The sequence below is a fragment of the Geosmithia morbida genome (genome assembly GCF_012550715.1).
Source record: "Geosmithia morbida isolate 1262 chromosome Unknown scaffold_18, whole genome shotgun sequence".
Taxonomy (NCBI): Eukaryota; Fungi; Ascomycota; class Sordariomycetes; order Hypocreales; family Bionectriaceae; genus Geosmithia; species Geosmithia morbida.
In genome coordinates this window covers 232,738-257,957 of record NW_023336205.1, presented here as the reverse complement: position 1 = coordinate 257,957, position 25,220 = coordinate 232,738, and the positions used below count along the sequence as shown (strand labels likewise).

The 25,220-nt window shown below is 53.7% G+C and overlaps 10 protein-coding genes across 10 annotated transcripts; 5 read left to right on the top strand and 5 right to left on the bottom strand.

Annotated features, from left to right (window-relative positions):
• Window positions 1–74: 74 nt before the first annotated feature.
• On the bottom strand, window positions 75–1,603 carry GMORB2_3452 (uncharacterized protein; the record flags this gene model as incomplete). Its single annotated transcript, XM_035465428.1, has 3 exons — window positions 75–992; window positions 1,067–1,529; window positions 1,593–1,603. The coding sequence occupies 3 exons, from the start codon at window positions 1,601–1,603 to the stop codon at window positions 75–77; spliced, it is 1,392 nt and encodes a 463-aa protein (XP_035318693.1).
• A 1,466-nt stretch (window positions 1,604–3,069) lies between these two features.
• Window positions 3,070–5,184, top strand: GMORB2_3451 (dihydrofolate synthase; the record flags this gene model as incomplete). The annotated part of the gene is made up of 1 exon (XM_035465427.1): window positions 3,070–5,184. The coding sequence occupies one exon, from the start codon at window positions 3,070–3,072 to the stop codon at window positions 5,182–5,184; it is 2,115 nt and encodes a 704-aa protein (XP_035318692.1).
• Window positions 5,185–5,465: 281 nt separating this feature from the next.
• On the top strand, window positions 5,466–6,202 carry GMORB2_3450 (DUF218 domain; the record flags this gene model as incomplete). Its single annotated transcript, XM_035465426.1, has 2 exons — window positions 5,466–5,656; window positions 5,749–6,202. Coding segments are annotated over 2 exons (645 nt in total), but the record flags the coding sequence as incomplete, so codon positions are not given.
• A 141-nt stretch (window positions 6,203–6,343) lies between these two features.
• On the bottom strand, window positions 6,344–7,419 carry GMORB2_3449 (uncharacterized protein; the record flags this gene model as incomplete). Its single annotated transcript, XM_035465425.1, has 2 exons — window positions 6,344–6,789; window positions 6,867–7,419. 2 exons carry the CDS (start codon window positions 7,417–7,419, stop codon window positions 6,344–6,346), a joined length of 999 nt encoding a protein of 332 aa, XP_035318690.1.
• An 894-nt stretch (window positions 7,420–8,313) lies between these two features.
• GMORB2_3448 (ICE2) lies at window positions 8,314–9,723 on the bottom strand (the record flags this gene model as incomplete). The annotated part of the gene is made up of 2 exons (XM_035465424.1): window positions 8,314–9,090; window positions 9,190–9,723. 2 exons carry the CDS (start codon window positions 9,721–9,723, stop codon window positions 8,314–8,316), a joined length of 1,311 nt encoding a protein of 436 aa, XP_035318689.1.
• A 4,428-nt stretch (window positions 9,724–14,151) lies between these two features.
• Window positions 14,152–15,885, top strand: GMORB2_3447 (to neutral amino acid permease; the record flags this gene model as incomplete). The annotated part of the gene is made up of 3 exons (XM_035465423.1): window positions 14,152–15,107; window positions 15,196–15,548; window positions 15,614–15,885. The coding sequence occupies 3 exons, from the start codon at window positions 14,152–14,154 to the stop codon at window positions 15,883–15,885; spliced, it is 1,581 nt and encodes a 526-aa protein (XP_035318688.1).
• Window positions 15,886–17,695: 1,810 nt separating this feature from the next.
• Window positions 17,696–19,009, top strand: GMORB2_3446 (sphingolipid 4-desaturase/C4-monooxygenase; the record flags this gene model as incomplete). Its single annotated transcript, XM_035465422.1, has 3 exons — window positions 17,696–17,866; window positions 17,978–18,256; window positions 18,335–19,009. 3 exons carry the CDS (start codon window positions 17,696–17,698, stop codon window positions 19,007–19,009), a joined length of 1,125 nt encoding a protein of 374 aa, XP_035318687.1.
• Window positions 19,010–19,757: 748 nt separating this feature from the next.
• GMORB2_3445 (MSP (Major sperm protein) domain) lies at window positions 19,758–21,071 on the bottom strand (the record flags this gene model as incomplete). Its single annotated transcript, XM_035465421.1, has 5 exons — window positions 19,758–20,153; window positions 20,218–20,358; window positions 20,423–20,527; window positions 20,883–20,953; window positions 21,032–21,071. The coding sequence occupies 5 exons, from the start codon at window positions 21,069–21,071 to the stop codon at window positions 19,758–19,760; spliced, it is 753 nt and encodes a 250-aa protein (XP_035318686.1).
• Window positions 21,072–22,339: 1,268 nt separating this feature from the next.
• On the top strand, window positions 22,340–23,567 carry GMORB2_3444 (UBX protein; the record flags this gene model as incomplete). Its single annotated transcript, XM_035465420.1, has 3 exons — window positions 22,340–22,421; window positions 22,518–22,954; window positions 23,061–23,567. 3 exons carry the CDS (start codon window positions 22,340–22,342, stop codon window positions 23,565–23,567), a joined length of 1,026 nt encoding a protein of 341 aa, XP_035318685.1.
• Window positions 23,568–24,143: 576 nt separating this feature from the next.
• On the bottom strand, window positions 24,144–24,841 carry GMORB2_3443 (large subunit ribosomal protein LP1; the record flags this gene model as incomplete). The annotated part of the gene is made up of 3 exons (XM_035465419.1): window positions 24,144–24,326; window positions 24,437–24,511; window positions 24,773–24,841. The coding sequence occupies 3 exons, from the start codon at window positions 24,839–24,841 to the stop codon at window positions 24,144–24,146; spliced, it is 327 nt and encodes a 108-aa protein (XP_035318684.1).
• Between the last annotated feature and the right edge of the window lie 379 nt (window positions 24,842–25,220).

The window sequence follows — 25,220 nt, the reverse complement described above, 5'->3', positions numbered from 1 at the left end:
CAGGGTAAAATCAATCGTACTAGATACAGTATAAATCAAAGAGATTTTGGAAATCGAACAAGGTTTCATCACCGTCAGTCTCGGCCTCCCCGCGAGAGTGACCGACTAAGGCCAGCCTCGGCCCACCATTCATCAGGAATATCCCCGCGGGCGGCCAGACTCCTCATAATCCTCTGCATGCCCGCCAAGTCACTGTCACTGCGAAACGAGCTATCCCCCGAGTCCTCGCGGCTGACACTCAGATGCTCAGGCGCAGCAGGTTGCTCATCGTCCGAGGCGCCAATCGACAGCCTGCCGACCCAGATGCCCGGACGCGGAAAAGACGGAGCATCGTGGCCATCGTAATCGTCGCCGCGCCTCTCGGTCCGCGCCGCCAGGCTATGGTGGACCGAGTCGGCCGGACGTTGGAGCGTCAGCGTGGTGGAGCTGTCCTCGTCGCTGCCGGCGCGGTCGGAGACGTGGTTGCGCACGGGGCTGAAGGCAGGGGACTCGACCGGGCGCGGGATACGGCGTTCCGACGAGGGGCGGAAGAGCAGGGCTTGCTGGATACGCTCGAGATGACGCGACACCCCGTTCTCCTCTGCGTCGGAGCCGCCAGTTTCGCAGCCCGGGTCGGCGTCGGCTGCGGCAGTAGTGGTCGGTGGCTGCCCGGACAGCGACGTACGCGACGACGTCGGGTTGCTGGGGTGCGTCGCAGTCGTTGCCGTGGCCGAAGAGGCGAAGGACGAGTTGACGCTCGGCGGCTGCGGGTCGGGCGTGAGCGTGGTGAGGAGCGTGTCCCAGCCCTCGGGGCTAAGGCTGCGGTCGCGGTCGCCCAGCCCGCCGACGTCGGTCGGCAAGGGGCGACGAGAGGAAGATGGGGGAACGGCGCGACTAGGGGGCAGGGGTGCAGACAGCCCGCCGCCGGGCTGCACGTCGGCCCACGAGGCAGATGGGACGATTTCGAGGCGGTTGGTTCCTGCTCGCCACTGTGAAGGTCCCTGCCGTCGCATCTACATGTACCGGGATCGCGTGTCAGAAGCAGAGGAGGACGGGGCAGGTGGAGGGGGCTGGGTTCGGAACATACCAAGCAGGCTCTGCCATTGGAGACATTCAGGAGCCACCAGTCCGAAAAGGCGTCCTGCTGCTCACTGTTCCAGTCTCGATCACGCCAGTCTGGGCCGAAGCGCAGTTCCATGTTCTGGATCAGAGAGTACCTCTGGCGTTCACGGTTCCTGTCGCCGTGGGTCACGTCTTCAGGCGTCATGAATCCCTGCCGGATATACCGAACGATTCTGTTCCTGTCCTGCGGAGCCACCATGCTGGTGATCGGGCGTGCGGGAGCAGCCGCAGCACCAGAGCCCGGGAGTCCTTGAAGTCTCTCGCGATGGTGCTCGAGCGTGCGTGCCCGCCGGTTGGACGAGGCGCGTTCACGGCTGGCTCCATCCTGTGCGAGGCGTCGGATCGACGAGCGCGGCGAGGTCCGACTTTCAGCATCCTTGGACGCAACCTTTTCGGTGAGATCTGAGGCCACAGGCGCGACAAAGAGTCTGCACGCGTTGAAATGATGTTAGACGGTGTATGCGTGATGCTGCTTCTGAACGCTGACTTACGGGAGACCCATGGTGCACGTTGGGGAAGATTGACGTTGAAGGTGGTGCGGCCGACGGTTCGGCAATGAGCGATGGGCTGTATGTAGATGACGATGATTCCGGGGCAACCGGAGGGTCCCCCCAAGGATGGCAGGACGGCCGGACGCGTCGGCAATGGTGAGGCTGTGCAGCGCAGCACTTTTCCTTCACGGATCCTCCCTTGACTCCCTGCAGGTCTCTCTTTTTTCTGAGACCGTGACCCGCGTGCGTGGTGAGATATGCTGTGAAGAAACAAGAATGACGAAAAGGGAGGGGTTGTCTGTTGAAATCAGCCGTCTACATATACGAGTACATGTAAATGTGGCCGAGATGGTCAGATGAACAAGGGTCAATGTCCGGGGTCACGCGGACGTGGGGTGAAGGGGTTTGAGTGGATGCAGTTTACCCATTATTAAATTGAACAAAAGCTGGGGATGATGAAGGGTCGTTTCGACCAATGAAGGTGGAAACAGTCTGTTCGCGGCGATCTAAAAAAGTGGTTTGTTATAACCCGGGAGCCACGGGCGGACGGAGAAATTTAGACAAGGGCAGTCTTGTCTTCATCTCATAGGGCCAAATTCCTTGATTTTCGTCTAGGAGGAATACGGAGTGCTTTATCAGTATAGTCCTGGTTGTGTTTTCTCAAAATGCCCTTGTTTCTGTTGCTTTCACTCCGTACTGACCAAGCAATACCCAGACCAGGTGCAGGAGGGAACACCCAGGTGTCAGTAAATGGAAAAGGCGATGTGAGAGTTATAAGAACCAACCGTCCTCAACTCAAACTGAGCTGTTTTCATACGGGCGTTTTCCCCGCCAGATTGTTTCATACCAAATTCCACATGGAATCACCGCCTTGCAAACATCTAGACAATCCCTCCTGCCATTCACAAGCTGGCAAACATCCCGTATGGGAGCCTTCCCCACGCATCGTCGGGCGTGGACTGGTTGGGCGCCGGGAGCCCAATTGGTACCTAATGTTTGGTGAAGTTTACTTACAAGATTCATGTATATGCTAAAGTTCTCCGGGAATGCTTACATAATCTGGGCGCCGGGCGCCCAGCTGATGAACGTCGCATCGGCGCGTGGAATTACATAATACACCCCTATATGTGGCGCATCATAAAAGTGGCTGACTATTTGTACAGATCTGTAATCTGTAATCTGTGCAGATTAATACAGATTACTCCGTACATGGATTCGTACATCCCCCTTTGATGTGGCTGGTGACTCATGTGGGGCTCAACCAGCCGAGCTGCCAAAAATCGCATGAAACTTGAAGTGAGAATCATAGAAGAACGACAAGACAGAGAAAGTCCGCCAGCTCCAGGTCAGCAGCGCATATATCACCTCAAATTGAACAGGAGATCAAGGCAGGTCAGACACAAGTGCTCAGCTCGTCGTCGGGCGCCTCAAGAGTCATCTGTTGTAGGGGCGTCTCCATCGCCCTAGGCATGCGGACATGCCACCAGCCCAAGACGTATCCAACGCCCTGAGCCGGATCCGGGGGGTGCTGAACCCGAAGAAGGAGGCCGAGAGGGCAACGCGCGACATCCGGCTGGGGCTAGAGCGCATAGTGCGTGTTCTGCCGCACATGCAGGAGTGGAAGGGGGTGCACGTCGGGGGCACAAACGGCAAGGGCTCCATCTGCGCCTTTCTATCGGGCCTGTTCACGCTGGCAGGCGTCGGGTACGGGCGGTACGTGTCGCCCGCCTTCCCGGACCGTCACAACGCCGTCACTATCAACGGACGGTACATAGACGCGCGGGTGTACGAGACGGAGGCGAGGCAGGTAGAGACTGCGTACCAGAAGGCCATGAGAGGGTGGAGGCTGGTGGCCAGCGAGACGCCCGGCTCGCTGTCTCCCTTTGAGCTGGAGACGGCCACAGCATTCCACCTGTTCAACAAGATGCGGGTGCCCTACGGAATCGTCGAGGTGGGCATGGGCGGTGCGACGGACGCGACCAACGCTATGCGCCGCAAGGCCGTCACCGTCATCTCCAAGATTGACCTGGAGCACCAGGAGTACCTAGGCCGGACGATTGAGGAGATTGCCAAGGTGAAGGCGGGAATCATGCGCCCCGGAGTGCCGTGCATTGTCGACCATACCAACAGCAACGCCGTCATCAAGGTGCTGCGACGCCACGCCGCCGACATCGGCACCACGATCCAGCTCAGCTGGAAGGCCGAGCCGTTCCTCAAGACCCTGACCCAGGAGCGGTGGAACCTAGAGGACTACCAGAAGCAGAACCTGCTCTGCGCCGCCCTCGCCTTCCGCAACCTGTTCCCCTACAAGGAGATCAACCTCGACAAGCTGCTGGAGATGGAGCCCCAGCTGCCCGGCCGCATGGAGTGGGTGGGCGTGTCCGACCTGACCGACGGCGCCTACAGGAGCCCCGTGCTCGTTGACGCGGCCCACAATCTCTCTGGTGTCCAGGCTCTGTCGCGGTATGCCGACGTCAACCTCCGGTCTTCCTCCGACTCCGACCAATCCATCACGTGGGTCATGGGCCTGTCATCAAGCAAGACCAAACCCTTTGCTGAGATGCTCGAGACGCTAGTCCGACCGCAGGACAACGTCGCCTTTGTCGAGTACGAGCAGCACCCCAACGAGCCCCCCCCTACACCCGCCCACATCGGCCGCGACCTGATCCAGGGCATCCTCACCAACCCAGAGCAGCAGCTGTACACGGGTGAGCCAACCGTCGCCGACGCCGTCCGCTGGGCTGGCACCAAGGCCAACGCCGCGCCGGGTACCATGGTCATCACGGGCAGCCTGTATCTCATCCGCGACCTGTACAAGCTGGACGGCATCTACCGGTCTCGCGAGATCGAGGACCGTGGGCCGGGCGCGTCGCAGCTGTGGCGGCTGAGCAAGCTGTGGAGGCGGCGTCCGCTGTCAAAGAACGAGTACAAGGACTTCCAGCTGGCCAAGTCTGAGTGGCATCGGACCGACATGGGCCGCTCCATGAAGAAGATACAGGATGCTGCAGCGGAGCCGTCGACTACCGCAACTGCCGCCGAGACAAACGCCGACCTTGTCGTCGACATGGCCGTCAAGACGGACCAGCAGCCTCCCAGACCGACTTTTGAAGCCGTCAAGTCGCTCGCCCGCAAGGCTAAATACCACGAGCGCCAGCTGCGCGGGTACAAGGCGGCTCTGCGCAGCATCTCCAACGACGTCGAGCAACAGGGTGGCACCGACAGCGAGGCACTGGTCAAGCTACGGCAAAACGTCGATCTTCTCCGCCAGCAGGCAGACATGCACCATGCCGCCCTCGACCGGGTGACGGAGCAGCTGTGCAACCACCCGGACGCCCCGCTGCAGTACGCCCTCACGCATAGCGAGATCTACGGACAGCCATCCGGCCGGAGGGACTCGCCCTTCTTGGAGCCCACTGAGCTGGATGAGCTGATGGAGGACTCCCCTGCCGAGGAGGGGGAGGAGAAGCACGATGCGGGCCGGCTGTCTGAGGAGCAGCCGGAGGAAGATGTATCCGATGTGAAGAAGGACTTTTGGGGTCGACCGGAGGGTATCGACCAGGTTCCTGAGCCGCAGACCAACACGAAGCGATGATTAAAAGTATGTGTACAACTGCCTACTTCACTTTAGAAAAGATATAGACTGGTGGATTATTGTATATTACTGTACTACTACCACTACCACCACCACCACCACCACTACTACTACTACTACTACTACTACTACTACCACTTAAATATTGAGTAATTTGCTCTCTGTATACTCTGGTGTTGTAAATCACATGATCCACTCAAATGGCTCAATCCACAGCGACTCTTGGTTTCTCTCCTCCATCTCTTTTTTTCCTTCTGTTGTACATCTGCCCATTCTCGACGATGCCACCTAGCCGGTTAATCGTTGTATGCTGCCACGGCATATGGATGGGTGGAGTGCATAAGGGCCGCGACGAGTCGGAATGGCTGATTGCCGATTTCCAACGTGGCGAGACGCTCACGTTCATCGAGCATGCTCGAGCCGGTGTGTCTAGTCTTGCTCAGAGCGAGGACGCAGTCTTAGTTTTCTCGGGGTAATCCTTTCTCTTCTGACTTCCTCATCCTTCCTTCACATATTATATCTAACCACAAGTTTTTTCTTTGTCTGAAATTTTTTTTTTTGCAGAGGTCCCACCCGCCAGGAGACAGGACTGAGTGAATCCGAAAGTTATGCCAACCTCGCCCGTGAAAATGATTACTGGGGCCATCGCAACTTGTCCCCCTCACGCATCCTATGCGAGGACCGCGCGCTGGACTCGTACCAGAACATCCTGTTCAGCCTGACGCTCTTCCACGCGCGGTACGCCGAGTGGCCGTCCCACCTCACGCTCGTGAGCCACGCATTCAAGCGTCCGCGCCTGGTGGACGGCCACTGCGTCGCTATAGGGTGGCCCCTGGACAGGTTAGACTACGTGGGTATCGATCCGCCGGGCCTGGACGGCAAGACGGACGCCGTGGTCGGTGTGGCTGCTGCGGTGGGCGACTGGGCTGACGATCCGCATGGACGCGGGGACAAGCTGCGTGGGAAGCGGACGGGGAGAAACCCTCACGGTGTTTGGCAGGGTGTATATGAACGAGGTGTGAGTGGTGTTGCACTTCGGACTACAGGACAGGGAGCGGATGAGACGTTGGTAGATGGTGCGGTCAGACCGTGGTGATATCTTGAAAAAGAAATATTTCTTTCTGTATGTGTGCGCGTGTGCATGTGTGAATTCCTGACATCAGATCTTGGACTTTTCCGTGTTGCCCCGGGACACAGCGTCGACAAGGAACTCGACTGCATCCTGCACCATGTCCGCGCTGAACGCGTGCCCCACACCCTCGTACACCTTGTCCTGGACGGGCACCCCGCCGACATCCTGGAGGAGTTTGACGAACGGCGCGGAATTGGTGTAGGGAACCAGCTTGTCGTCCGCACCGGAGCACAATAGGAGCCTCCTGTTGGACGTGCAGCCCCTCTCGGCGAGGATGGAGCGCACGCGCTCACGTTCTGCGTCCGACAGCGGCGCCTCGGGGAGGTGCGACTCTTGAGCGCCGAAAATGACTCCTCGTGGGTCGTATCGCGCGCACGTGGCTGCCAGGTCGTCGGGGAAGTATTTACTCCCCAGGAAGGTCTGTCCCTCTGGGATATCCAGATCCGAAGTCTTGGCACGATCACGCATGAGGCCTTGAGGGGGTTGGGAGTGTCAGTACCACCGAATTCGACAGCAGGGAAAGGTAAGAGAGATGAGAGGAGGAGGTTACCGATGAAATCGGGACATCCCACGATCGCAACAGCAGCATGGAGCCTCCTCTCGGCCAACCAAGCCTGCCAAACCGCATGTCCACCTAGACTCCACCCGAGACAGACGTGTTCGTCCACCTTGCGGTCGAGATACCCGCCCACTACGTCCATGAGACCGCTCATATCATTCCTGGCGCCCTTGATGCCGGCAACCATGTCTATGGCGTGGAGTTCGTTGCCCTGGTTCCACGCCTTGTTGGCCTGCTCGCTCACCAGACGGGTACCGTGGTTCGGCATGTCGAAAGCCAGGGCGACTAGTCCGCGGGGAGGCGAAGCCGATGACTCTGCCATCCTATTGTTGTACGCATCGATGACGCGGCTGGCAATGTCCTGCATGCGTGCCCGTGTCCGCATCCGAGGGTGCAGAAGCCATAGGCACGTCACCGGCGACGGGCCGGCCGGCAGTTCCTCTAGGCCGTAGACGTCTACCAGCAGCCCGCCCATGGGTACCGTCTTGACCGAGACGGTCGGCGGGGTGGGAAGACCCTTTGTCGTGTATGGTTCTGATGACATTTTCTGGGTCGGTGTCTGTTGATATCTTTCCTCAAGTGTGGCCAGGTTTGGTGTAGGTGACGTAGGAGGGGTTGGTGGGGGAGGGGGGGAGTGAGGAGGGGCGTCATTTATGAACTCGCCCTTACACCTACTCTCTCTCCGTTGTCGCGCCGGTCCATCATTTATTCTTCCTTTTTATTTTGTTTTGGACCGCACATGATGATCCCAGTCTCACATTGTGAGATGTTAAGTAAGTGAACAGAAGAGACATCAAGGTGGAAAGGCATCATGAGTAAACGGTGGAGATACAAGGATATATATGCATCGCGCCTATTTACGTTCGACTGGAGAACCCCAGAGAAGAGTGAAAGAGAAAAGCAAGCCGCCGCCTAAACCACATAGGCTCTAAAACTCCGAACGAAAGAAAAGGTAACCACATGAGAGAATCAGAGAAAAAAAAAGGAATAAGAAGACAAAAAGATGAGTCAAAAATATATATAGTAAAAATCTTCCCTTCCAAAAGTCACCATGCTTCCTACCTATGCACACAGTTGTGCAGATTGCTTTAGAAAAAAACATAACAGCATGAAAGTATAAATAAAAAAGACCCCCAACGCCATCATAAGGGAATGAAGAGACGGAAATTTTGGAAAAAAAGCACACCATTTTTTGTGCCCCCTCGTGGTCTCCAAATTGGAAAGAAGAAGAACATCCCAAGGTTCCGTATACCCTTCCGATGCAGTAAAGACGATAAGAGAATAAAGTGATGGGGAAGTGAGAGAGAAAAGAGCCCGTTGGTATCAATTATTTGCCGCTTCGCTTGAACCATTTCTTGATTGATTTGATATGTTTTCGTCCCCATGTTTCCATTATCAAAGGGATAATGGAGAAATATGCATCGTCAAAGGCGATCAATTAATCCACCTTCCAGTGATCATTGTCGCCACCGAGATGTAGTTCAAGCCCGTATAGGACCATGGTGATGCCGACATTGATCCAGCGCCACATGTTACCCCCGGCGTCCCCGCCACGCAGTGACCACCCGTCGTCTCCTGCGTCGGTGGAAAAGTGCTGGAGAAGCAGGCTGGTGTAGACAGCTATGAGGATGGAGGGGGAGAACCAGCTGAGGAATCCCAGAAGCTTAGCGGCCATCTCTGAGTCGTCCCAGTCGGGCTCGTGCATGAGGGCCTGGGCGCCGAGGTCTTTCACTGAGGGGATGATCCGGGTGGCGCAGTAGAAGACGAGGAGACGGTAGGCGAGGGAGATTATAACCGAGGGCGTAATGGTCTGGAAGGCGGCGTAGAGGAAAGCGAGGGCTGAGTGGATGGCCGAGGGCAGTGAGCCCATGATGTGGACGAGGGTCGAGTATGATGCCATGATGATGGGAGGGAGCGGCGGGAGGTCGGGCTGGGACGACGCCTGGTCGTCGTAGAGGCCAGTGCTGCCGTCCGATGGCATGTAGTCGGTGTAGATTTGGTAGACGCACAGCACAATGTAGGCGAATAGGAGTGACGACTCCACAGGGCTGCCGCGGCCGCTGCCGATGCCGTATGTGCACAGGAACAGGGCCGTCGTCATGGCCACGCCGATCAGGGCGGCGTCGAGGTTGCTTATCTCGGGGAACTGTGCGACGCGCCAGAGGAAGTAGACGGCGCTCGCGATGACGGACCCGGAAAAGGCGAGGAGGATGATCTGTAAGGAATGAGAAATGTCAGAAACAAGAGTCTTGGGGGCCACTGGGATAAACCATGCGATGAGGATTTGGGGGGGGTTGGGTGGGGTTGGACATACGACCCAGGAATCACTCCTGCCACTGTTGACGAGCCAGCGAGTGAGCTGTCCAACAGCTTGAATGACGAGGAGGGTGCAGAAGCCCTCTAGTAGCTGGAAGACGGGGCCTGAGTAGCGGAGCGCGCTGTCCCACGACCCCAGCAGCACGGTCTCGAGGAGGCCCTGCTTCCCAAACACCCACTCATTCCAAGAGAGCGAGGCATGACGAGTCGAGTTGTGAAAGACGCCACCCATGGTCCTCTCGACCCAGTTCGTGCTCCCGGCATCGACTGCGAACTGACCCAGGGACCATATGAGCAGGGAGGGGATGACGATCCACTGGCTGACTCGGAGGATGGCGACTATGGTGTAGCGGACGCGAGATCGTTCGGGCGTGATGAGACTGATGGTGGAGTAGGCGAGGTAGTAGAGGAAGAGGGACAGGCTGTAGGCCAGCCCGCTGTCCCGGCCGCCGACATCAAAGGCGACGGGTATGGAGAGGACGATGCTGACGAGGAAGATGAAGCTGAAAACGACGTTGAAGAACCACCACATTTGGAAAGAGGTGGGAAGGCGGCGGGGCGCCTTGTGCGGTGAAAGAGGAGAGGGGATAAAGAGAAATAGAGAGAAAGAGAGTGAGGAGGGGAGATAGAAAGAGAGAGAGAGAGAGAGAAAGAGAGGGTTTAGAGTAGGATAAGAAAAAGGAAAGGAAAAACAGAGGATATGGGGGGGCTCGTGAACGAAAGGAAAAGAGAGAATAGATCAAACTGATAGTCTGTCTTGGAATCAGGATCTGATGTTTTCGAGAATGGTGAGATTATTGTCGGTCTGTATACCTCTCTCTCTCTTTTTTTTTTTTTTTGGTTTTTTTTGTTCTTTGGCGGTGGGGGTGGGAGGAGGTCGGTGTGTATAATTTGCCAAGGTGCCAGCCAGCACGCGCGCGTTGGGTCGTGGGTTGGGGTTTATCGCGTGATGGAGACAAGGGTTCCCTGTCTGTCTCTCCGCTTTCTGTCAGGATCTGGCGATGCGCCTGGGTCGCTGCATCGGATGCGGGAGTATTTGCTCCTGTTCTGAACAAAGCCTTTTTTTGCTCGGTTGATGTGTACTGATTAATAGTGTAGAGAGGTTCTCGTGAGAAGAAGGAAAGCGGTGATCAGAAGCAGTGACGGCAGTAAAATGTGGTGCCTATTCCAGTAATATTTCCCCTGTCCGCCCTCCGCCTCTTCTGGGGCGTCCTTGTGGCGGGCGGCGGGCCCTCCCAATAGCCAAGAAAGCGGGTTGTTTTATCTGGACCTTATCTTCACGTGCATTCCCTCTTTTTTAACCCCCTATCCACTCTCACAGGCTGTTTTAGTGGATAAAAGCATCACAGCTGGAACCCGTCAGTGGATCTCCGCGCTGTCTTTGCAGGCCTGCGGCCCCTAAAAAAAATGCCTAAAAACCTTTAGCTCTTTTTCTACGGCGTAGTGCTTCAGCTCCTCATCCATTCCAGCTGCGCAGGCTATTCTCATGATACAAAGATTTGGGCTTTGCGTCATATCGTCTCTTTTTTTAATGCGTCAATCAACCACCGCCCAAAGAAAACACCTACGAGCTCATGACTTATCTCCAAACTTGCTCGCAATGAGGTCACATGACGCGATATAAGAGTACACGAGGTGCGTAGCACACAGCTTTCTCTGCTTGTACACGGCACGGGTACTTCTACCCCGTAGAGCCACCTGTACGCCATGCTAAATATGTACCCCTACTAACAATAGACCCCCTCCCCCCCTCCACCGACCTTCCTCTGGCTCTAAGGACCCTAACAAGTATTACCCAAGAAACCAGGGCCTCCTCAGCTTGCCTAGCGCGGATCAACTCCGTGCCCCTCGCCCGGCACTATTACTCGTGCTCTATGTGCACTAGTACGAGTAGGATGCCTGATATCTAAGCTACAGCGGACGACCCCAGCTGAATATCAATACAGTATTAGGTTGCGCTGTGTAGCAGTAGTAATGCTGCGTAAATAAACACCCTGTGGGTGAGGGCAGCGTCCTGGCCTTCTCGACTCCACGGCCGGCCACACGCACGTACACACACATACACACTTGAAATGGAACATCGACAATTTTCACCTTGCCTATCAGTGACCGTGTACCTTTCTTGCTCTATCTCTGATCCTTGAAACCCTCTTCATTCTTCGATCGTTTGACCCCAAGACCAGTTGCACCACAGACAAACTCGTGGGGTATGTGCTTGGGTTGACGTCATGTAGCATCCCTAAACAAGTGACGTAGATAGCTGATCTCCCTCGTCTCTGGAGTATTACGACCTGTTCGGAATTAAACACGATGCAGAAACTGCTGCTACTAATACCATTTCTACTCTGTACATGCATGCGCATGTCGAAACTGCCCTGTGCACACGGAGACTTAGATACGCGGACACCCAGGGGCAGCAAGTGGACGACGACAGATGGTGGCTGGGAGCGAGAAATCACCCGCCGTCTATCTGAGACTGATATCACTGGAAAGGCACCTCTTAATTTGGCGTATCCCGCCCCATCTTGGCAACCCGGAGGTACTCGTGGCCACGTCGTCTTGTCCGATATCATTCCCCAGATTACTGCCCCCCCTTGTATCCGGCTCGGTGCCGTGCCGTCTTCCCGCCAGACAATCTTGGTAACCGCGTCGTCATACTACTTCTGATTGATGGATTCAAGATACGGATGCTCTGCGAGGCAGATTTCCTCGAGAGCCGTCATCTGATCAACCGCGTACGAGAATAATGTTATGTGCTGTATTGCTGGTACTATTGGCATGCGTCCGTATCCATACAGATCAAGACCAAGCCATCCGAGGCTGCCTGTACCACAGCCAGTTTTCAAGACGAGATGGAAACACTCGTACTATCAGTCATGCTTGTTCGTAGACGCAAATTTGCAAGAGCAAATTGGACGCACACGCGTTGGGCGCATTATCAATCTTGTGCCGTACGTTGCGTGTCGGTCAACAACAGTTCCCTGCGTACTCCGTGCTCTGCAAAGGCCAAAATACGCTGACATATTAACGCCAAGAAGATGGCGCACACTCCCATCGCAGACACTAACTCTGCGCGGTTACTCGTACGAACTGGCCGAGGCTCCCGCAACGCGGACCATCGCAACATCGCTACGTCGCCTCCGAGAAACTCGGAACGTCGCAGAGAGGGGATGGCATTTAGACATCATGCATGCATGCATTCGATCAACTGGATGTCGGCTCTGAATCTCGGGGAGTCATGAGGGAGGACAAGGGTTAGATGGCCGTGTCTATCCGATGAACCCTGTATTGATAAGCCACGAATAGGTAAGGAGAGAGAAGACGGACCAACAATAGTGGCAGTATTCATGGTGCAATACAAGGCAGTTAGTTCATCGGGGATTTTACAGGCTGTTAGTATCGATGGCGAATGTGTATGTATGGATTCGGAGTGCACGAGGGTAGTCCCATACATTGCATTGCCGTTTCCTTCAAGTCGAGAACCAACGTTTGAAGTTCCACGATTAACTTGGAAGTGGAAAGAAAACTTTCCATCTAGTAGTATTAACTAGTGTTAATAGTCGTTAGGTTGAGATTTGTGAGAAAAACTTGTGAGAAAAGAAGAGCCTCGAATATGACATGAAACATATTTACGTGATTCAGAGAAGCAATTACGTGCTCAAGGCTTCGAGAACATTTCAACAAGATGCACCTCCAGGGCACAGATATTAACGTAGATTCAGTGTGTATCGCGTCATAACGGCTACCTCTGACGAGCGCATACATCTTACGTACAACGGTGCAGGCCTTTTTCCTCCCTCCCTTCTTAGCAGCCCTGTCCTGTAGGCATCATTACAGGTGCGGTACTTATAGATATAGGTGTACACTATACTGCCCCCAAGTACTTCAAGTACCTCAGTACGAAGGCAAACCAACCAACCAACCAAGCAGGCGTCATCACGAATGAAAGGAAGGCAGGACCGTGGCCACACACGGCAAGTGGGAGGATGGGGGCAGCTAAAGAGGTTTATTGCAGGGAAGGAACAACATAAGCACGAGAGGCAACTGCTAACTAACCAATGACTGAAAACAGACCCGCCAAAATAAGAAGGGAATGTGGGGCAAACTCGGAAGTTCGGCACTTGGCGTCAACTCCCCCCGGAAGCATAGACGCTAACCCCGGGATAGGCCAGGACTTGCTTTTTGATAGAAGCTGCTGATGGTAATAATCTGTCCGCATTACATGTACGAGTACAGATTTAGAGAAAACGGAGAGGCTCAATCGCCTGCTTTTTCCCTCTCATGAAATGGGCCATGTCTTGAATCCTGATGACAAGGATGATCAGCAGCTTGCCCTTTTGTGCTTCCACGGGAACCCCGACAGGTGGCATACTTGTTTCTTCTCGAGTCTTGCACTCTGCAGGCAATGACAGGCAACGGGATAGATGTCTCTTTTCTGCCTGTTGTAAGTGTTGCATACATTATACGGAAACTCCGTACTGGTAGATAGTACGCGCCGTTTCAGTACAAACTCGCAATAGACTACGCGTACGAGTTACGAACCGTCGAGTACCGCGCGGAAGTACTGCTCCGAGTAGTACTTTAGTGATAGTATCAACTGTACACATGGTGAGAAGCTAGAAAATTGGAAATTCGCTCCCGACTTTTCGGTCTGTTAATATGCGTATATGTACTTGTACATATGATGCAGCGAGTCTTGGAAGTCCGGGAGTCGGTGCTTAATAGTTGTAATACTTGTAATACTTGTCCAAACTGAAGCCAGCTTCTTCAATCTTTTTCTTCCTTTCCTTCCTCATTTCTTACATCTTCTATCTCCTGCTTTCTTTCCTTCTTTGTGCATATATTAATCTCTCCCTTCCTCTCCCCTTTTTATTTTTTTTTTCATCCTTCTTTCCTATTCTGTCTGTCCCTCCATCCCGGTACCCACACATATCAAACCACTGCTCGACAAACCCGCACCATGTCGCAACCGGAAAAGGACACTGGCACCCCGAGCGACCCCGAAGCCGTTGGCGACGTCGGTGGCTTGGGCGGCTTTTACGGGGGATACTCGCGGAAAGCGTCGCTCTTCGGTGGTAAAGACGTGTACATCGGTCCTCGAATCGGCCCCGTCATGGAGCACCTCAAGGGCAAAGATGGCAGCGCGCCCGTGCCGACGGATTCCAAGGACGAGTCGACGGCCAACGTCATTCTCAAATCTCAGCTCGAGGCAGAGGACGGCCACGCTATCCAGTACCGGACGTGCTCGTGGCAGAAGACGGCCGGACTCCTATTCAGCGAATACATCTGCCTGGCCATCATGAGCTTCCCCTGGTCCTATAGCTACCTGGGCCTCTTCCCCGGAATCCTGTTTACCGTCTTCGTCGCCATCACTGTCCAGTACACCAGCCTTGTCCTGTGGAAGTTCTGCCTCCGCCACCCAGAGGTCCGCGACGTCTGCGATATCGGCCAGATGCTGTTCTGGGGCAAGAGCTGGGCCTGGTACGCCACCGCCGTCATGTTCATCCTCAACAACACCTTCATCCAGGCCCTGCACGTCCTCGTCGGCGCAGAGTACCTCAATACCATGACGGACAAGAGCTCCGTGGGCGGCTGCCGCACCATCGAGTTCGGCGTCGTCGTCACAGTCGCCTGCTTCCTCCTCTCACTGCCCCGCACCTTCAGCGTCCTGTCCAAGCTGGGCACTGCCTCGGCCGCCTTCACTTTCATCTCGGTCGTCCTCGCTACCGCCTTCGCCGGTGCTCAGGGAAAGCCTGCCGGCTATGACCCTGCTACCCTCGGTGAACCCGTTGTCTCGGCCTTCCCACCCAGGAGCGTCACTTTTGTCCAGGGTGTCTCGGCCTTTCTCAACATCAGCTACACCTTTATCGGTCAGATCACCATTCCCAGCTTCATTGCTGAGATGCGTGAGCCCAAGTAAGTTTATACCCTTCCCTGTTCAAGGCCATGTCGTGGGTGTGGATGCATGTCTGTTTTCCCTCTATTTCCTAACAACATCTGGTAGGGACTTTCCCAAATCTCTCTGGGCCTGTACCATTGCCGAAATCATCATCTTCAGTATCGTCGGCGGCGTCATCTACGCCTACACCGGAACCCAGTACATGGCCTCGCCGGCCTTTGGCATCCTCGACGAGACGTACAAGAAGCTTTCCTTCTCCTTCATGGTGCCCACAATTCTCTTCCTCGGTAGCCTATATGCTAGCGTCACCAGTCGCTTCATCTTCTTCCGCGCCTTCAAGGGCACCGTCCACATCAATGAGCACACTCTTATGGGATGGTTGGGATGGGCTGCGATTCTGGGCCTCACCTGGATTGCTGCCTTTATCATTGCCAATGTCATTCCCTTTTTCTCATCTCGTATGCTCCCTTCCCCCTTTTCTTTCTGCTGTCGATAAAACAATGCTGACTCTTGTTTGAATAAGTCCTCTCTGTCATGTCTTCACTCTTCGACTGCTGGTTTGGCTTCATCTTCTGGGGAGTAGCCTACTTCCGCATGCGCACCGCCGACAGGTCCGTCGGCCGCAAAGAGACCCTCATCATCGATGCCTTCGGCATGATCTCCAATGTCTTCTTGATCGCCATCGGCATCTTCTTCATCTCGGTCGGCACCTACGCCAGTGTCCAGAGCATCATTGACTCGTTCGAGGCGGGCGAGGTACCGGGAGTGTTTAGCTGTGCGAGCAACGGGATATGAGATGCGCCATGCCCGGCGACACATCTGTGCTTGCGTGCGTTTATACATGTGCGGCTTCAATTATTTTGTTTATGATTTGGATTGGATATCCCGGATGCTACGTGAGGAGAAGAAGAAAGAAGAAGATGGCTTGTTTTATATATGTTACATTTATGAAGCCCTGATACCCAACGGAATAAAACCGATGAACGGAGAACGAACGCCATTGTAGGACTGAACTCTCCGAATCCACCCGTTTCAAACAGAGAATAGAACGAGCGCAGAACGAACATAGACGACAGTGGTAGTGCTAATGATGGGACGGTACAGTGTGGACGCACGACGTCACTATAGATATCTTTATATTACAACTGTCGACATGTCTGGTGTTCGTACCTGTAGTGTTCAGATACTTGAAGCTATACAAGTTTCTTTCTGCTACCAACGGGGCCTCATACAAGATACGGGGTTTACATGTTGCCCATACATCAGCACACGCGAAATTCAATTACACCATACATGTAAGTTTCTCTTCTCCAGGCACTTGATCTCCAGCACAAAGACCTTCCTATCCATCAACTGAGTCACGTCTTTTGGTTTCTTCATCCAAGCTGCTTGCATCTCTTGTTCAGTGCGACCCTCTGGTCGTCTCCGCTCTGTTTTCCTGGATGGAGAGCTTCCGACGAGACCTTTGCGATGTAATGGCGCGGACTTCACCTTCATGGCAAGCGCCACATTCCTGACCCGGCCTGTAAAACCTGTTGTGCCTTTGACACAGGGATACGTGGGATTTCTTGACGCACCTGGTTAAAAGCATGACTTTCTGCACGTCAGGCCGTCCTTCGGCATCAGGATATAGAGTCAAAGAGAATCCCCCATATGCCGAGCACAGGGATTCCTGTGTACCAGTGATGCTCCATGGAATGGTGGTTTACAGGTAGCTTTTGAGAAGATGGCTCTTTGAGAGATGAAGTGTCTCATTCCTTGAGATATACTCCGTAGCAGCTCTTTAAAAAAGAAGTAATATGATGTGAATGGCTGTTCAGACGGATAGAGAGGCTTTGCTCTATTTATCTAGCTGACAACCGACTTTCCTTGTGCTTGGCCGTTCAAACGTGCTGGCTCATTGTCTGATATATGTTCTCGTCGTCGCTTCTATTTGCTTGTATCAGTTGAGGAAACGTTTATATGCCCTCTACCATTAAAGAAGCCACGCTGTTGGGGAGCTCTGTACCGTTGAGTGACTGAGCCTAGACCCGCTGAATAGCAGTCCCATAGGGCCTCCACACCCAGTGCACATCCCTCTTGGTCACCCAGTGGGCCCACAACTCACTCATCATTGTCGATCGAGCCACTTGATCGGACCACGGTCCGCAACGCTATAAATCTATAAACCCTTTGGTATTTTGTTTCATGCCCCTGAGCTTCGAAGGGAACCCGCTAAAGACTCAGGGGCCCAGAAGCAGAAGCTTCCCAGTCCCGGCAGCGGCAGAAACCGCGCCACAACGCCACAATCACCCTTAAACCACACCATAAGTGGCCACCGACCACACCACAGTGACCACAGTGACCACATAAAGAAACCAATTGCACACTCTGTCGCTCTGTTCTAACCATAAAGTTCTTCACCGCCCTCGGACTCTTCCTTCCCTCCATCTTGCGAGTGTCCCTGTCCCACCAAAAAAAAGAGCATCACCATTCATTGTATAATGTAACGACAAGTTCCCGCTTGCGGTGACAAACTTCTTTCTTTTCCCCTTCGTCCTCATTCGTTTCTTTCTTATTTTCTCTTATCTAGTCCTATACTCTCCCCCGAAAAGAGTCCGACACAATGGCATCCTCCGCCACCATCACCAAGACCCCCAAGCAGCGTCGTGGAGGCCCCGCCAAAGTCGACGGCGACAAGACCAAGTCGCCGTCCACAGCAAACGACTTCTTCTGGACATACACCGAGGAACCTCACCGGACACGACGGAATGCCATTATCAAGGCTCACCCAGAGGTAAGTTTGTCAAGGCATCTGAACAGGTTCCATGTCCTCATTCCTTGACCATCCTCCCCCCCTCCCCCTCCCACAGTTTACTGACCAGCTGCGCCTCGACAAAAATAACAGATCACCAAGCTCTGCGGTCCTGAACCATTGACTAAGTATGTCGTCCTCGGCGTCGTCTCCCTCCAGCTCGGTCTGGCATACTACCTCCGCGACACGCCCTTCTTCTCCCTCAAATTTTGGGCCATTGCCTACATTATTGGTGCCACGGCCAACCAGAACTTGTTCTTGGCCATCCACGAGATATCGCACAACCTGGCTTTCAAGAGCCCCATGGCCAACAGGTACCTGGCCATCTTTGCCAATCTTCCCATCGGGATCCCCTACAGTGCTTCATTCAGGGTATGCAGTCATCCGCATATATATACAACCCCTACCGAAGAAGCACAAGGCTGACGCAAGAGGAAAAAAAAACAACAGCCATACCACCTCACCCACCACAAGAGCCTAGGCGTAGACGGCGTCGACACCGACCTCCCCACAGCCATCGAGGCCGTGGTCCTCGACTCAATCTTCGGCAAGGCCTTCTTCTGTACCTTCCAGATCTTCTTTTACGCCGTGCGCCCCATGGCTGTGTACCGCATCCCCATCACCAACATCCACCTGCTCAACATTGTCGTCCAGGTGGCCGTCGACATGGTCTTGGTCAAGCTCGGGTCCTGGAACTCGCTCCTGTACCTCGTCTTCTCGTCGTTCCTCGCCGGCAGCCTCCACCCCCTGGCCGGCCACTTCATCGCCGAGCATTACGTGTACGAGACCGTCCCCGCCGGTGCCAAGAACCCGGACAACGGCATCCCCATCCCCGAGACCTTCTCCTACTACGGCCCCCTGAATTGGCTCACCTACAATGTCGGCCTGCACAACGAGCACCACGATTTCCCCGCCGTGCCCTGGACGCGCCTCCACGCCGTTCGCGACATGGCCTCCGACTTCTACGAAGACCTGCCCTACCACCGTTCCTGGGTTATGGCCATCTGGCGATTCATCTTTGACGAGAATGTCGGTATCAAGTGTCGTGTCAAGAGAGAGGGTTCAGGCCGCATCGTCGGTGGTGTCGTCCAGTCCAGCTGGAAGGAAAGTGAGATTCAGAGCTAAATATGTTCTCCCCCCCCTTGAAATCCTCCCCCCCTTTTTTTCTCTCTCTCATTATCTAGAAAATGAAGTAATGCAGCATTGCAGTCGTATATAATACTTGTTTAGGGGGCGTTGTGGAGTCGAATTGATGTTATTAAAAGGAAATATTGGCTAGAAGCAAGACACCTGTGATAGATCAGACTTTTTAATGCAAGCACTTGATCTTGGTGACGTGTCGAGTTCCTCAATTTCACCATTACACATCGCAAGGCACTGACTGCCTCAGTGTCAAACTTTCCCTTTCTTTTTTCTTTTTTTTTTAAAAAAAAAACCAAAGAAATATACCATTTTCTTCAAAGGAAAAAAAGTATTAGAAAAAAATACATACGAAAATAAGAAAGGAGTTCCGTACTATCAAGTGGACAAAATCACAACTTGCCGAATGATCCAAACCATTCCCCCCTACCCTTGCTTATACATCTACTTTCTCTGATCCTCTTCCTTCGCTCTTTTTGGTAAGGGAAGACGTAGTACCGAAGCATTCCCCCTTTCGCAGAAAACGAGCAGTTAGCAAAAAACAAAACAGAAAAGCTATAAGGGTTAAGAAACTAATAAAAAGACAAATAAAATATCAAGCAGAGTCATTCTGACACAAAAGTCAGACAGTATGCGAATCGTGGAATTACACCTTCCAAAAAACGCTAAACGATGGAGTTTTTTTTGCATGTGTTTTTTTTTTTCATTTTGATCTCGTTGGTACACCCGTATTTTAAAAGAACAGGTATCCGATGAGAAAGGCGAGGAGGCACAGGGAAGCCGTGACGGGAACGGATACGCCCTGGACCGTGTGCGGCATTGCCTGGATGAGCTGGCCGGGAGCCTGGGGAACGACACCCTCCGCGGCAGTACTGCTGCTTTTTCCAGAGCGCTGACGGACGTCGCTGCTCGTCGCGGTAGCGGCGTCGAGCCTGTCGGTGGCGGCGGCGGCGGCGGCGATGGGGGCCGTGGAGGCAGCGGTGCCGACGGACTTGGGCGTCTCGGCCTTGACATCCTCAGGTTCCGACTTGGCCTCGTCCGAGTATGGCGGGGGCTCCGAAGCGTTAGGCGAGCCGTATCCGGCTGAGGGCGAGTTGAATGAGCGGTTGGCATCGGGGGTGTCGGCAGCCTGAGGTGTTTGAGCATCAGCATACGCATGCACGAGTATATTGCATGGATAGACAGACACATACCAGCCCATTTGTGCCCGTTTGCTTTCTAGGAGTCACGGCGGCGGCCGAGGCAGCGGCAGATACATCATCGCCACCGAGGGGGGGGAGCCAGTTGACGCGAATCTTGCGCTCGGTGATGGCGGACTTTTCCGTCGACTCAAACTATTCAATCATCTCTGTGTCAACCGTGGGTCTTACAGAGGGTGGGGGTAAGGGAGGGACGTACGACAGAGGCGATGCTCTCAAACTCCTTGTCGCCGGTAATAGGGGCGGACTGGACGAGGAACTTGTCACGGCACTTGGCATCGGCAGCGGGCTCCTGTTTCATAGCCTGGAGGAGCACTATGGCGGGTGACACCTCCGAGAGTTAGCAACGGATAAACAACAAGGTCGGTCGCAAAAAGGGAGAGGTGAGATCCATACCCGAGACGTCAAAATCCTGGCCGGGCTCGATGCGGCCGGCATTAGGGCGGACACAGTATCTGCAATGAAGGCGGTCAGGATACTATTTCCAATGATGCGGTACACAGACGCTGGGTTGCTGCGGGGAGCGGGGGGGGAGGGGGTTGTTCCGTACTGCTTCGGCGCCGTAGTTTTCACCTAGAGATACCTGGGATCAGTCGAGGGGGCACTCCCGCATACCAGGGGAGAGTGTGACGGCTATCGTATCGCGTGTGTGTACGCACCTTAAAGACAACGGGAGTGGTGCTGGGGTTCTTGACGGTAAGAGTCTGGGACACTTCGCGGGTAAAGGGACCTGGATGGATGCGCATTTGATATCAGCAGGGTGCGTGTGAGAAGGGGGGGGGGGAAGGACTCCAGGACAGAAACATACGCCGAAAGCTCAGCTCCAAAGGCTCGATGTCGACCGACATGGTGAAATTTTTGGTTGGTTCGGGTCGTTGAAAGGGGAGAGAGGGGAGGGGCGCGAGCAAGTATTATGTTATGGGCCGACAAGCACGTGCAGCAGGTAGGGAGAGTCGAAGAAGGAACAGCGAGCGTTCCCTGAGACAAAGAGAGCAGTTCTGCGCAGAAGCGATGGTGTCTCGGCAGCAGTCGTCTATTCGTTGTCGGTCGGAGGAGAGACAGCAATAGAGAGAAGGCGTGGGTGGTAGTTGTGTAAGGACAGTCCTGCGATGTTGGCAATGGGGTGTGTTTACGACGTAATCGCTAGGGCCAGGTTTCCCGTTATTACTAGTAGCAGCAGCAGCAGCAGCAGGAAAAAAGCAAGCCACAGCTGTGATACATATATACAACAGATTGGGCTACAGGGCCTTGGGAGAATTTAGCCGGCATGTCTCCGATGGGAGCTACAGAGCACTACAACGCACTATTAAATTTACAAGGCACTACTAATCTGTACACAGTGATTGTTCAGCTGAAGTCTGAAAGTGAAACTCCTAGGGTACGCTACGTCGTAGTCGTAGCCTCGGTTGTACTCCGTATTATTAGTAGTATTAATATATAAGTACGAGTAGTAGGATGGACTCCTTGACATTGTCTCCCTCTAGCCGATGCTCCCCTGACACACAAAGTGCATTCTATTACTCCCTTTTTTGACTCAAGGATCCAGTAATACTACTCGCTCTATAATTATCCTTTCATCATCTTACTCTACGGCCCCCTTTATTGCTCTGCGCGGAGTACGGAGTAGTAGTAGTACCTGTAGTGCATACATGTACGGAGCACTAGACTACCAGTTTGCCAGTACTGAGTAATTCAGACAGTGCATACAGTATTAGTGCCATACCGTACCCTGTATTAAACTTGTATAATAATACGTTGGAGTCTTCCGAAGTCGATCCCACCAACATCAAGCCATATTAATATTCGTACAATGTTTCCCATGCTCAGTCTCACCAATATATACTCATATACCCTGTTCTCTTGCAAAACAGATATATCCTTATTCTGTATTTCTCACAGGATCTAGGGCCCTTTTGTTCCTTTCTCCTTCGATCTCTCGTGAAATACCCACCTTCACATGCATCATTGCGTGCGTGCATATGCTTCTAGAAATACGTAGAGCTCTCTGATCACCCCCAGATCAGTTGCCCCTCTTCCACCACACCTCTAGGCCCACCGACGTCAACGTAACAACAATATCCCACATCACACAGCTTCACTGAACAGAACCGCCACGATGCCATCGGACCTAGAATCGCTCATTGACATGGGCTTCGACAAGTCTCGCGCCGAGATTGCCATCAAGAAGTCTGGAGGACGTATGTTTGCCCCCAAGTTTACCCCCCCCCCCCAACCCCCCAACCCCCTCATTCAACTGCCGTTAGCGTTCACCCAAGCTCACACATGACTACCAGTTCAAGGAGCTCTCGAATGGTTGGAAAAGACCCAGGACAAGTCTCTCGAGGATATTCAAAATGAAGACGCAGACGAGGAAGATGACGAGGAAGCTACCAAGGCCAAGATTGCCGAGCTAGAGACTGGCACTGCTAAGTCCATGGTCTGCAACGAGTGCGGCAAGAAGTTCAGGTCTGTCCAGGCCGCTGAATTCCACGCTTCTAAGAGGTTTGTTCCCCTTCAAAGATTTGCCTTAGGGTTTCCGTCCCTACAGCTCTTCATTTTGTATCCTGACCGAGCAATCAGCGAGCACACCGACTTTTCCGAATCTACAGAGGAGATTGCCCCCTTGACCGAGGACGAGAAGAAGGCCAGGTTGGAGGAGCTGCGTGAGCGCGTCAGGGCCAAGAAGGCCGCCTTGTCTATCAAGGACAAGGAGGAGGCAAAGCGCAATGAGGTATGCCCAACTCCCCAACCCAACTCGACCCGACCCTTCCAAAAAAAAAAAGAAGAAAGTAGCAGGGGAGAAAAGAGAAACGCCGTTTGCTAATTGTCCGGGACAGCAAATCCGCGCCAAGTCTACCAGGGAGACCGAGGATGCCAAGGAGGAACTCAAGCGCAAGGAACAGATCAGGGAGGCAGCACGCAAGCGCCAGGAGAAGCAAGACGACATTGAAGCCAAAAAGCGCATCAAGGCCAAGATCGAAGCTGACAAGGCCGAGCGACGGCGCAAAGCAGAAGAGGCCAAGGCCGCCCGCGAAGGACGCGTCGCCGACACGTCCTCTGCTGCTACCGTGGCTCCCGCTGCCGCCCCTGCCCTCGCCAAGCCCAAGGCTGATCACAACGAAGCTAGACTTCGACTGCAGACGCCTTCGGGCAACATCATGAAGACTCTGCCGGCCGAAACGACACTCTTCGAGCTAGCCCAGCAGGTGCAGAGCGAGACGGGAAATCCTGTCACCAGCTTCACTACGAATTTTCCCAGGAAGGTCTTCCAGGGAGATGTGGACATGTCTAAGACGTTGAAGGAGGCAGGACTGACGCCTTCTTCTGTTCTGATTGTTACATAGTTGGGGAGTTGGAAGAATACTTGTTGTTTCAGATGAAAGCATTAAGTAGGCGTTTTGGGTGGATGATGAGAGTCAAATCAAGACCAAAGTTAATACACACACACACAAAGTGGGAGATATACCCGACGCAAAGACGCCACCTATAGTCAAGCTCTAAAATATGACAGTGCATGACAGTGTATGACAGTGGGTGTGGCAGGATATCAATAAGGGAAGTAAGACACGAGCGGTAGGAGGAGGGGTCAGGTTGGATAATCTTTTATTGCTTTTTTAGGAGTCCGTTAAAATGACCCAATACCATCCCTCTCGTGAACTCCGTCATTTCGAGGGCCCCCTCATCGCGTTCTTTGATTGTACGTCAACGAGTTTTGGTTGTAACCCTCTTCCACCCTGTATGATAAGCTGGTCCGGTGGTGAACACCAAGCCCTCGAAAGCCATGCAGTGGTGATGTAGAAAGAAAACAAAAAAGGAAAAAAAAAGTAAGAACCAAGAGGTAGAAGTCGGGTTTTTTTTCTTGATCGGCGGCGTAGTTGTCTTCATTTTTATATTTGTGGGATAAAAATAATATCTGGCGCTTAGTCGAAGAGACCGAAGCCCATGTCGTCATCCGACTCCTCCTTCTCCTCCTCCTTCTCCTCAGCGGCGGGAGCGTCGGCGGCGGCCTCGGCACCACCAGCTGCGGCGGCACCGGCAGGGGCAGCACCACCGCCGGCACCGACGTTGGTGAGGAGCTCCTTAACGTCCTTGCCCTCGAGAGCCTGTTTTATCCCACCATCTCTTGTCAGTACGCTGTCTTCAAAAAGGTGCAAGTACGCCGTCTCCGATTCGAGGTTCTCGGGGCGACCGAAAGTTCTTTATGGGTTCGTACCTTGGCGAAGATGGAAGTCCAGATGGGCTCAACCTCGACATTGGCAGCCTTGATCAGAGTCTGGAGCTTATCGGCCTGTGAAAGAGGAGTAAATGTTAGTTGAATCGCGTTCAGCATCCCTCTCCCTATAGATCATGCTTCTCTCTGTGTGTGTGTGTATCGTTGCCCAATTTCCGTCCCCGAAAGTAATATTGTGCATTTCGTGGATTGCGGTCGTGGGTGTGTGTGTGCCTGTATTGAGATCTACCCAGACTTTTTCCCTTCCTTTGTCGACGGTGCGCGGCGCGGGGCAGAGAGAAAAGGAAAGACATGTGCAGATTAGAAAGAATAACTCACGGTGATCTCAATGCCATCGTCGGCAAGGATAAGCGCCGCGTACGACGAAGCGAGTTCGGGAGAGGCCATTGTGACTGAGGGGTGGTGATCTCGTTTGTCGGGATTTGATGAGACGTTCGAGAGAGGCGTGGGGAATCGTGGGATTTGGTTTTGGATGTCAAATTATCACACCAAAAAAGATGACTGACCACAAAAAATTGCCCTGGCCCCGTATTTCGCGGGCTGGAGGGCTTCGAGACCTAAAAGTGCGTGGGAACAGATGATTTTCCGGTCTCCGGTGAGATGTGGGCCACGTGATTGGACCATGAAACTATTGGCCAATAAGAGCCCATAATCACTGTTCCCTGTACCGAACGGTGTAGTACGTACCCTTTTCTTTTGCGTTTTGCCTCTGATTATTCTATTACGAGGGAGCCGCAGCAACGCCTCTGCGGCCTAATGTGTATTT